General features: G+C 36.8%; 1 protein-coding gene across 1 annotated transcript in view; it reads right to left on the minus strand.

Moving 5' to 3' along the window:
- The window catches only part of usp28 (ubiquitin specific peptidase 28), a 119,904-nt gene that overhangs the window by 59,311 nt on the left and 47,407 nt on the right, over window positions 1–13,186 (minus strand). The window contains 1 exon segment of the mRNA XM_039764004.1: window positions 3,016–3,181. Coding sequence (XP_039619938.1) covers window positions 3,016–3,181 — 166 coding nt within the window.

Here is a 13,186-nt window from a genome sequence, read left to right on the forward strand (position 1 = left end):
TTGTTTAAGTTTTTTCAGTTTTTACAATATGGATTTTATGAGATGGACAAACAATGTGTGCTGAGGGTGAGAAAACCCAATCAGGCATTCAGTTGTCAGTAAATTAACCAGTAAATGTATCCATAAAAAACAATGTTACACATTGCTCAGAAATAATGTACTAAGTGCACTGCAATCACATAGGAACTTGTAGTAAATCAATTTATTTTTCTGCTATAAATCCCTTTTTGAAACAATCATGTTAAGTCTACACAACAGTTTTTCATGAACTCTGCACATGTGTATACACACTGAGTGAAAGCATTAGTTTTTTTTCAAACAACAAGGCAACTCGTATTTCTAAATGATAAACTGCACAATAATGGTCAGCTAGTAGGAAAGATGACAAAGCAGAATAGGCAGTGTTCAAGTCACTGTCTTTAAGTGTACCATGAGCAGCAGGAAATATGTTTGTATTGTGGTTTTACATTTATTTAATCTGTAATTTTATAATTGCATATTTTGAAACATGGCCTTTTTATGGCATACAGAAAAAAAATATTTCATAAATCTACTAGATTATTTTACAAAAATAATTGCATCATTTCAAAAACTGTATTACATATTATTACATTTTTTTCTGCAAAAACGACTACTTTGTTTATATAGTTTTTTTTTTATGGATGCTTTGTTTAATGTTATTTTACAAATATGTAACATATTAACTGAATGCCACACTGCAAGTAGTGGGAAGAAAGACACATTATAATACATACTAGAGATGAATTTTTATATTTGTTGCTTTTGCACTTAACCAACTTACCCATCGCGTCCCTGTTCCAAGAGAATTAAGTTCAAAGTCAAAACTCACTTTACAAACATCATAAACAAACTCAAAATTGGTTATATACACATTTGGATATACAAATGGAAGTGACTGTCTATGATACAGTTTGCATATTTGTAGCTAGAGATCCACAAAGAGAGAAAATGAGTCACGTATCTTAAAACAGGTTTTATTCCTAAGCTTTCGACAACCTATCAGGTGTCATTATCAGAGGAAAATGATTAGGAAAAACAGGAATCAAAGTCAATATTTAGCAAGTGAACAATGGAGGTGGAGTTTGTAAGGTGGGGAGTGGATTAATAAGGTGGGGTTCAAAAAGTGTTGATAATAAAGTCTTTTTTATTATATGGATGTTCTGTTTAATCAACATTTGGCAAGTGGCTACATTATTTGTTATCAGTACTTGTGCTGAATACTTTATCCACTAGCATCCCATTAATTCTTGGCTAACATGCATTAAGCAAGGTTTTGGGAACATTCTTTGGGAATACTGTTAAATGCTGATCAACAGCATCATACAACATCACACAATTACTTCTGTGTTTTTCAGCACACATTAATGCTGCAAACCTACTGTTCCACTTTATTCCTAAGACTGGAATCTTCTAAGATTGGAAGACTCCTAAGATTCCTATTGGATTATTATCATTATTATTACTTAATATTTGGCTGATGCCTGTAATGTGATATAAGTAAAATATGCAGATCAGTAAAATCAAGGCTAGATTAAGACATAGGCCCCTGGGTGACTTAATGAATTGAGTTCCTTAATAAAGAGTTGAAATTACTTTCAACAATAAAGCATACAGACACACAGTTATTTCATGCAGCACAACAGTTTCCACTATTTATTTCAGTGCTTGCAGATACAAACTATTAAAACACCACCAGCACACAGACACCAGACCACTGAGTGATGGGGGGTGGGGTGGGTTTGGGTGGTCCTCCTTGGTGATTTTGGAATGCTCCATCATTTCCACTAGACAGTTTCCACAAGTAGGGTGTGGCAGAGGATACCCCTTGCAAATTTTAGCTTGTGCACACTTCGTTTCCACAAGCATGTGGTGGTTATCTGAATTTGAAAAGGTCTCTTTCCATCTGGGCACCCCAGAATGCCCTGATGGTCGATCTGCCTGTAAGTTTCTCGTATACGAAGTATAGGGAAAGTATTGTAATCGTCCAAAAAATGTGATTTCGAGATTTTTATGAATCTCAAACGTTTTAGACCTCTCTGAGTCTGAAAATATCATTTTTGTAATTATGTCTGTGTGTGTGTTTATATACATGATAACTTGAATACGCTTTCACTTAGGTCAACCAAATTTTGCATACAAGTATCAGATACAAAACGTATATTTCTATCACCTTTTAAGCTATTTCTGCTAACGAAGTGATATTTTTGTATTCATGCAGCTGCAGAGTCAGATTTATTCAATGTTACTTTTATAATAATTGTTCAATATATTATTTCTTTGATTTGTTGTTGATGGTTCTTTAATGTACATAATATAAAAATATTATCATTGTTTTGCGGTTTACTCCTCAAATATCCATCCCAATATCTGAGCATACGAGTACGAGTCACTATCCAGCTTGACATGATGAATAACCTGTTACAGGATATATTATCCAGTTAGAAGAATTAATTTGAAAAGGGGTAGACATTTATACAAATGTATGTTGTCAGGAACAATGCCTAGGTATTCTGAGGCAAAAGATGATCGGTTGGTATTAAGCAGCCTAATGAAATACTCCCTATACTAATACACTACTGTCACTAGCTTGAACTGTTCACAGAAGGCAGGATGGATTAATTGATTCATGCAGTTTATAGCAAGTTCTGGAACTACCATGTCACAGGAAGAAACTGAGATTTTTTCAAACCAGGGAACAATTTTCTAATGTGCTCATTAATGTTTTAAGTATGTTATGTTTAAACTGAAATTTGCTACACTTCTTTGGCATAAAATGCTACTAGAAAAACGTTCAGTACGTGTGTTCTTAATTCTTAGGCAGCTTGCAAGGTGCAACCTAATCACATAAAATGAAGAAATGTAGAATACAGACATTATTGACTGTATACTTGTGTGATTTTCCCCCTGGGCATTAGTAATGGCATGCTTTGGCTATAATTTATTAGTAAATGTCACTCTGCTGCCTAGAGTTAGTCAGTATCAAAGCATTACTACCTGTATAACAGCACTGAACCAGCATGTGTTTCCAACATTCTTCATCCCCACTGGCCAGTCATTTTGCCTAATCCAATCAGTAGGGTTCAAAGAATTATCTCCCCAAGCTTCGCACCTTTTCCGCTTTACACAAGCCTTGCTCTCAGCAACACTGGCTTCCAAAGCTCTGTTAAGACAATATACATTTTGTTTTCAATTTGCAAACTTATCATCGCATGACATTTAGGCCTGAAGGAAATATTTTAAAATTCAATATCTACTACTTATGTATTTTTAAATACTCTGCTGCTGTAAAGAATTTAAAATATGATTTTATAAGTAAAAGAAGAAGCTAACTAAAGTTATAGCGATTTTAGAAATGTAAAATTGAACTGCAATGCATGACTAAAGCAGTGAACAGTCATCATTGACGGTTAATCAAATGTCTGTGGAATAGCAAAATGCAGACTTTGTGCTAACAAAGCTTAATCAATTTTTTAATGATCCTGCTAATCCTCTGCACTATAACTTCTATTTCAGCACACTGAGAAGTGATAAAATCCTACAACACAGAATAAGAATATGATTAAAGAAATTACTAGTGCCTTCAGCAATTAGTCTGTTTCAAAGTAAAAAGTATCATAATGACAGCTACAATAAAACCATGTTTATGGAATATAGGTGAGCATTTATACTATGATTTTACTGTATATTTTCTCTCTTTTCTGTCTGATATTTTTGTTACTTAAGTTTATGGCAAATGACCAATGGAGTTTAGCATTAGGCATAGCAAAGTTTACCTTGACTTTGACCACATTGTACTTCAATTTATTGCCATACCCAGAACTGGGGCGAGTTTCTCAATAATGATGAATCACAGTGACCTTACAATGCACATACATAAAGTGCAAGCTAATTTTTTGTATGTTTCCTAAACCCCCTCTTAAGCAGCTACTTTATGACTGAGCATAAAGTACACTTAGTTACCTATACCCATAATGTCACAGGACAAAAAAGCATCAAGTTAATTGGTAATACTTCTTTTAGATAACAGCAGAGTGTTGTTTATTTAAGCACACAAAAAAACACAAAGTCACTATCATACACAGGGACTGGGATTCAAATCCCAAGTTTGCATGTTCTCCCCAAGTGTGCCTGGGTTTCCTTCGGGATTTCAGGTTGCATTCCAGAGTCCAAGGACATGCAGGTTAGGTAAACTGATCTTGCTAAATGGGCCTTGGTGCGTGTCTGAATGTGTTTTCACCCTGTAATGGTCTGGTATCCTGTCTGGGTATTGCTTCATGCCCAATGACTGCATAGACTCAAGATGTCCTGTGACCCTACCCTGGAGAAGCGGGTTAACAAGATGGATGGATGGAGATGATACTATGATGACAATGATCATGCACATCACTATCTATTTTGCTTCCTTTCAGATAGATAGATAACAACTACAAAGATAGCCTGGCAAAAATGTGTAAATTATTTGACAGGTATGTTTAATTCTCAAATATATATGTAATAACTTAAGTATACTGTAATGCAAAAAAATCTGCATTACTTTTTTAGGAAAAAAGTATTATTGCATTTTACACCTTCCACCGAACAGCTGGTTTGCTGATGTACTATATTTGCCCTTTGGCTGCCATCTGAGGGTTAGTTACAGTTGTCAATAGGTATGCATGAAAAGTATACTCGTGCACCAATTTTCTCATCATTTCTTCTCTTTTGAAACACCATCAAATTGGCTTAGATGAAGACAATCTGGAAACTCCTAGACTACTTTTTCACAATAACCCTAAAAAGTCCTTAGTGATTGCCAAATAAGCTGCATATTCAATGAAAATAACTTTTATGGCAAGTGTAACGATGATTCAAGATGCTGAGTAAATGAATGGGTAGGTGCCACAGCCTACTGGATTAAGTTAAATAACATGGAAGTGCTGCACTTGTAAGCTGGTGGTTAGAGACACAGAATGAAATGGATATTCTTCTGGGTTGGCTTTCTTTATTGCAGCCGTACCACCTCCATTAAAATATAATGTAAGGTTAAGTTGTTAAAGAAAAGAGTGTATGTCACAGTGACAACCTTTTGTTCCTATAATTTTCATTTTCTTCTCACTTCTAAACATTTGCAACACAAAAGACATCTCAGTGAAAATAAAGCAAACTTTAGCCTTGAAACAGTGTTCAAAAGAATTAATATCATCAGCTTATACATTTGTGATTAACAGTCTGAATTATTTAATTGAATTTAACAATGTATAAAATGTCATATTAAAATTATTAATTGCATTTCATCATGAAAATATTCTAACTGCAACAGAAATCTTATCATTCCAAATGCAAAATGAGCTGTCATAACGTGAATTTAATATATTCTATGACACAACACCTGCCTGTGGCTACAGTCGGCTCAAGAGAAAGCCCATTTAAGAAGAAGAATATAGTGATTAATGACTACGTGGGGTAGCATATAAAATACAAAAGATTTAACATGCTACTTTAGTTATGACGGAGTTTGAGATGGTGGTGAAGCGGTGAGAGAGATAGCCAATTAGAGACAGGAGATGAACTGCATAAACTCCAATAATCTAATTAAAATTACTATTTTAGAGGAACAATGTATTAAAACTATAAAAACAGATCACAGATTAAACAAAAAATACACACAGAGCGGCGCTAATAAAAATAATTTAGTTCCTATTCCAAATATCAATAACGCACATAGTATTCATCGGCACCTCCGAAACATTAAATATGGCACTATTGAATGTTAGAGCTTTAACTAACAAAACGTTTTTTATCAACGATCTTATTAGTGATAAAAAAATAGATTTTATTGCACTAAGTGAAACATGGCTTAGCTCAGACGGCGTGGCTGTTTTAATCGAATCTGCGCCTCCGGATTACAGTTTTACTCGTGCAGACCGCCAGAGGAAAAAGGGAGGCGGAATGGCTAACATTTACTCGAGCGATTAAAATGTAAAGATGTCAGTTTTGGTAAGTTCAAGTCCTTTGAGTATCTCGCCGTTGTTGTTCATGGAGATTCTCAAGTTCTAGTATTATCCGTGTATAGACCTCCTAAATATAACGCGTCTTTTTTTTTTTTTGAGGAATTCTATGGAGGAACTATGACACACTCCTAATCGTTGGCGACTTTAATTTTCATATAGATAATCAGTGTGATCTAAAAGTAAAAGAATTTATGAACCTCCTGGATTCTTTTGATTTGAGACAACTCATAAATCAGCCTACACATAAAGCAGGTCATACGTTAGACTTAGTGATTACTAAAGGACTGAAAGTTGATATAAAACAGATCATTGAATCAGACCATTTTCTTCTACTTTTTAATATAGAAATAATGATAAAAAACACTCATGAGAAGCATATTGTTAAAAACGCTTCTTTGACTCGCAGCAGCTTTAAAACTTACAAACATTTAAGCAATCAGTCCGTTTATAGTGCCAGCTATAATAGTGAGGATAATGTAAATAGTAAGGTGGAAAGATTTAATACTAAAGTGAGAGCTGCTGTTGACATAGTTGCACCTGAAAAGACAGTGAAAAAATCTTCTAGCATTGTTATACCATGGAAGACCCAAAGAGTGTCTGATTTAAAGAGAACATGCCGCAGAGCTGAGCGTCAATGGAGGAAGACTAAACTTACTATCCACCATGAAATATTAAAAGTCAAAATAACAGAATACAATAACACTGTCCGTCTTGAGAGACGCTGCTATTTCTCAAGATTATAAATAACAATGCTAGTAATCCCAGAGTCTTATTTTCTACAATTGATCGCCTACTAAACCCAGGTAACTCAAAGGAATGCCTCCTAAGTTCTTCCAGTAAAACCTGTGAGGCTATCGCTGTATTTTCAATCAAAAAATTAATGATATTAGAAATAACATAGTATATCCCTCCAACACTAAGGATCCTCCTAAACCCCAGCATCCTGTTATAAACAAATTAAACTCTTTCACTAGGATAGATTTACCTGATTTACAAAAATAATCTCTCAATTAAAACCTCCACCTGTCCTTGACCCAATACCAACAAGGTTTTTCAAAAAGTATCAGGCGTGCTAATTGATAATGTTCTGGACATAGTAAATTGTCATTAGATACGGGGTCTTCCCAGACTGTCTTAAGACTGCTGTAGTTAAACCCCTACTTAAGAAACATAATCTTGACCCTCGCTCTTGAAAATTTTAGACCCATCTCTAACCTGCCTTTCTTAAGTAAAGTTCTGAAGAAGGCAGTCATTATGCAGTTAAATGACCACCTCAATAAACATGCTATTCTTGATAAATTTCAGTCGGGTTTTAGAACAAATCACAGCACAGAAACGGCACTTGTTAAAGTAGTAAATGATTTGAGTGAATGCAGACAGAGGCCATTTATCTGTTCTCATCCTCTTAGATCTGAGTGCTGCATTTGACACCATTGATCACAATATTCTTAGAAATCGCCTTAGTCAATGGGTGGGCCTCTCTGGCACGGTCTTAAATTGGTTCGAATCCTACCTGACAGGGAGAAAATTTTTTGTTAGTTGTGGGAATTACAACTCGAAGACACATGATATCCAATATGGTGTTCCACAAGGCTCTATCCTGGGTCCGCTGTTATTCTCAATCTACATGCTTCCGTTAGGTCAGATTATCTCAGGGCACAACGTGAGCTACCACAGCTATGCTGATGACACACAGCTGTACTTATCAATAGCACCTGATGACCCGATTCTATTGATTCACTAACACAATGTCTGACTTGTATCTCAGAATGGATGAATAGTAACTTTCTCAAGTTAAATAAAGAGAAAACTGAGTGATTAGCAATAATGGATACAATGAGGCTATTATAAATAAACTGGATACATTAGGATTAAAAGTCAAGACGGAGGTAAAAAGCTTAGGGGTATTGTTGACTGTAATCTGAATTTTAAATCACATATTAATCAGATCATTAGGACAGCATTTTTTCACTTAACACTAGAATTACCAGAGCCTACGAAAAAACTCGTAATTCCGTCCCACCTTAAACTGCTTCTTAAATCCCTTCACACCTCTCCGCCAGCGCCCTTTGTCTTCTAAATGTGCTGATAAAGAGAAGCTCGGAGCAGCCGGCTATTCCATCCCCCACCAATTTAGAACGTGCACGAACTTCTCTCAGCTCATGCCTTGATTGAGTATCTGGGAGTGAAGTGGAGTTTTAGAGTGAAATAATAGATCGTTGTTTGGAACACACGCATTTCATGTCTGTTCCGTTTCTACAGTAATCTGTGTCAACACATTGTTAAAACAGAAACTTTTTTTATATTCTAGTAGTAGATGACAAAATGTAGGCATAAACTATATAATGTATGAAGCCTGAAGTCCAAATAGCAAAGAAACATTTTCACAAGAATAACACAATTGCACTTTTATTCAAACATATAACTGCAGAAAGAAAAAGCCGCCTTAACATGCGACATTGACACCAGTTTACTATAACTGACTCCGTGGTTCAATAGATACAGCCCCCGCTTGGGAATCAAGGGGTCACGGGTTCGATCCTGCGCCCCTCCGTTTTGAGAAGTAAACTGTTCTTAGTCTTACTGTTTTAGAATAAAAGCATACATTTGATTTCAGTCTGTAACAGCCGGTGCAATTTATGATCTTTGTAAAGGTTAGCTTTTTTTTTTTTTTTTATTCACTTTTCACTCTCTCAGTCGCGTTCAGAATCAATCCATACAACCCCATCTGACACGGCTGTTTTCACTAAAGGCGCTATAGCTCTGCAGTGTACCACGATGCATACTAACGCACCCCGGTTCTGACACACAAACGCTGGCGAAGCTGCCTTCTTCGTATCTCACCGTCACTTGATTTTCGTTTTATTGAGTGTTCCTGACAGTCCCCGCATGTTGCTGTATGCTTTTCTTTTGCACCCCAGGACATGCAGAAGAAAGAATGGTAAAGACCAGTAACTTCGGCGCTATATGCAATCATCAGACACTCCCCATCTGCCCGTGTCGTTCAAACACAGGAACATATATTGGTGTAAAAGTATAACAAAAGTGCACTTTTATTCAAGTGCACTTTTTCCATCGCCTTTTCCTGTAAGAAGCAGTGTACACACTTCTCTCTATGCTGTGGTTTCTATTACACACCTGAAAGAAAGACAATATATGTGAAAATATAATCGCACTAATGCAATATTATTTGAAAACGAACAGCGTCAGATCAGGTGTGAATTTATGCAGGAACTGGAAATTCTCTGATGCGGACCTTCCCCAGGGAAGAAAGTACAGTGTCAGGTGCTCATTCAGTGTAATAGAAACCATAGCACAGAGAGGTGTGTACACGGCAACAAGTACACGTGTCGTAAATGTAGGAAGGACGGTCCTTGGGTGTGTGGGAACTGTTAATATTTGAATGTGATGATTTTATATAGCACGGAATGAAAATCTGCACTTCTTAGCATTGCACCATGCAAGACGTCGTATCAATCGCCTACTGTATCTTGCTTTCTTTTTTCTTCGGTTATACAGGTAGTTTTGAATAAAAGTGCACTTGTTTTGTTTGCGAAATGAAGTGTCTGCGTGCACTTTTCGTGGCATTACACGTGTATTTTTTGAGCATGCCCGTTTGAGCAGTATAAAAAGTATTGAAAAGTATAACAAAACAACGGGCAGATGGAGAGTGTCTGATGATTGCATATAGCGCCGAACTTACTGCTCTTTACTATTCTCTCCTCTGCGTGCCCTGGAGTACAAAAGAAACAGAATACAGAGCGCTATAGCTCTGCAGTGTACCACGATGCATACTAACGCCCCCCCACCCGGTTCTGACACACAGACGCTGGCGAAGCTGCCTTCTTCGTATCTCACCGTCACTTGATTTTCTTTTTATTCAGTTTTATTGAGTGTTCCTGCCAGTCCCGCATGTTGCTGTATGCTTTTCTTTTGCACCCCAGGACATGAAGAAGAAAGAATGGTAAAGACCAACTTCGGCGCTATATGCAATCATCAGACACTCCCCATCTGCCCGTGTCGTTCAAACACAGGAACATATATTGGTGTAAAAGTATAACAAAAGTGCACTTTTATTCAAGTGCACTTTTTCCATCGCCTTTTCCTGTAAGAAGCAGTGTACACACTTCTCTCTATGCTGTGGTTTCTATTACACACCTGAAAGAAAGAGACAATACATATGAACATATCCAGCATACAGCAACATGCGGGACTGGCAGGAACACTCAATAAAACTGAATAAAAAGAAAAGCAAGTGACGGTGAGATACGAAGAAGGCAGCTTCGCCAGCGTTTGTGTGTCAGAACCGGGCGTAGTATGCATCGTGGTACACTGCAGAGCTATAGCGTCTTTAGTGAAAACAGCCGTGTCAGATGGGGTTGTATGGATTGATTCTGAACGCGACTGAGAGAATGAAAAGTGAATTTAAAAAAAAAAAAAAGCTAACCTTTACAAAGATCATACATTGCACCGGCTGTTACAGACTGAATCAAATGTATGTTTTTATTCTAAAACAGTAAGACTAAGAACAGTTTACTTCTCAAACGGACGGGCAGGATCGAACCCGTGACCCCTTGATTCCCAAGCAGGGGCTGTATCTATTGAACCACGGAGTCAGTTATAGTAAACTGGTGTCAATGTCGCATGTTAAGGCGGCTTTTTCTTTCTGCAGTTATATGTTTGAATAAAAGTGCAATTGTTTTATTCTTGTGAAAATGTTTCTTTGCTATTTGGACTTCAGGCTTCATACATTATATAGTTTATGCCTACATTTTGTCATCTACTACTGGAATATAAAAAAAGTTTCTGTTTTAACAATGTGTTGACACAGATTACTGTAGAAACGGAACAGACATGAAATGCGTGTGTTCCAAACAACGATCTATTATTTCCACTCTAAAACTCCACTTCACTCCCAGATACTCAATCAAGGCATGAGCTGAGAGAAGTTCGTGCACGTTCTAAATTGGTGGGGGATGGATTAGCCGGCTGCTCCTAGCTTCTCTTTATCAGCACATTTAGAGAACAAAGGACGCTGGCGGAGAGGTGTGAACGGATTTAAGAAGCAGTTTAAGGTGGGACGGAATTACGAGTTTTTTCGTAGGCTCTGGTAATTCTAGTGTTAAGAAACATAAGTAAAGTTAGACCTCTTATATCACTGAAAGATGCTGAGAAATTAGTTCACGCGTTTGTTTTCAGTCGACTAGATTACTGTAACGCACTCCTCTCAGGACTACCCAAAAAAGACATAAATCGTTTGCAACTAGTACAGAATGCAGCTGCTAGAATCCTAACTAGGAAAAGAAAATCCGAACACATTTCTCCAGTTTTAATGTCACTACACTGGTTACCTGTGTCATTCAGGATTGACTTTAAAATTCTGCTTATGGTTTATAAAGCCTTAAATAATCTCGCCCCATCGAATATATCGGAATGTCTGACACCTTATATTCCAAATCGTAACCTCAGATCCTCAAATGAGTGTCTCCTTAGAATTCCAAGAACAAAACTTAAAAGAAGTGGTGAGGCGGCCTTCTGCTGCTATGCACCTAAAATCTAGAATAGCCTGCCAATAGGAAATCGCCAGGCTGATACAGTAGAGCAATTTAAAACACTGCTGAAAACATATTACTTTAACATGGCCTTTCTATAACTTCAATTTAACTTAATTTAACTTAATCCTGATACTCTATATGTTCGATTCATAATAATAACTATTCATGGTGGCTCTAAAATCCGTACTGATCCCTACTCTCTTTTCTGTTTCTTTTTCCGGTTTCTTTGTGGTGGTGGCCTGCGCCACCTCCACCTACTCAACGCTTCATGATGCTCCAACAATGATGGATGGATTAAAAGGCAGAACTCTACGTGACCATCTTCATCAAGCCCTTCCGTGAGAACCCTAAATCCAAAGAGGACTGTTTCATTTATGTTAGGTAGAATGCCCAGAGGGGACTGGGCGGTCTCATGGTCTGGAATCCCTACAGATTTTATTTTTTCTCCAGCCGTCTGGAGTTTTTTGTTTTTTCTGCCCCCCTGGCCATTGAACCTTACTCTTATTCGATGTTAATTAATGTTGATTTATTTTGTTTTCTTTTTGTGCCTTTTATTTTTCTATTCTTTATTATGTAAAGCACTTTGAGCTACTGTTTGTACAAAAATGTGCTATATAAATAAATGTTGTTGTTGTTATTAGAGGACCAGAATGTCTACACGGTGGTGGGCAATTTTGCCTGGATATCAGGATACACCCTACTCTTTATGAAGAATGGCCAAGGATCTTTTATGACCACAGAGTCAGGACCTTGGTTTTCTCATTAGAAAAACAGTACCTTTTTTTTTTTTTTAAACACAGCACAGTGTCCCCATCACTGCACTGGGGCATTGGTATCCACAATTCAGACCACAGGGTAGGTGCCCCCTGCTGGGCTCACCAACACCTCTTCAAGCAGCAACCTAAGCTTTTCCCAGATGATCTCCCATCAAAGTATTCGTGGGGCACTGAACACATTTATCTTTGGTTGGATGATATGTGATGTGATATGCCTACTTAAATGTTCTTCTTAAACGTTGTCAAGATTTGTTTCAATTATGTGTCTTGGTAGTTTGTTCCAGAGTCCAACAACATTTTGCATAAAGAAGTGCCTCCTTGCTTCAGTATTTATATCTTGTTACTACAGACATACTATATAATACTGTGGTATTTTATACATGCTTTTGTACACCATTTCCACAATCAACCTTTTCGTAATGATGAATGGGACATACATTTTATGATTGTTTTTTTTCTCCTGACTGCTCTGCTTTTACAACTACACTGGTAAAAAAAGAGATTTTTATATACTTCTTTCCTGCTCCTAACGAATTATTGAGCTCCTGATCACGTTCTGGTTCACTCTAAAACCCGAGATCTTTTTCTACAGATGATATATATCAAGGCTCTACTAACAATCGTATTTTCTAATTTCTTGTTATATTTGTTATTACTATTATTTTAATATTTTAATAAATATCACATTGCTTTTAAATTTCTATACTTTGCCTTTATATCTAGAATAATTTAAATAATACATTGAAAATTAAGACACCTTTATTGTACCTCGAAAGATGAGACAACTGTGGTAAAAACCAGGCAAATGGTTTGGTTTGCAAGTGGCAACCAAAAGAGTTGCGCT

The sequence above is a fragment of the Polypterus senegalus genome, chromosome 9 (genome assembly GCF_016835505.1).
Source record: "Polypterus senegalus isolate Bchr_013 chromosome 9, ASM1683550v1, whole genome shotgun sequence".
In the NCBI taxonomy this organism is placed as follows: Eukaryota; Metazoa; Chordata; class Cladistia; order Polypteriformes; family Polypteridae; genus Polypterus; species Polypterus senegalus.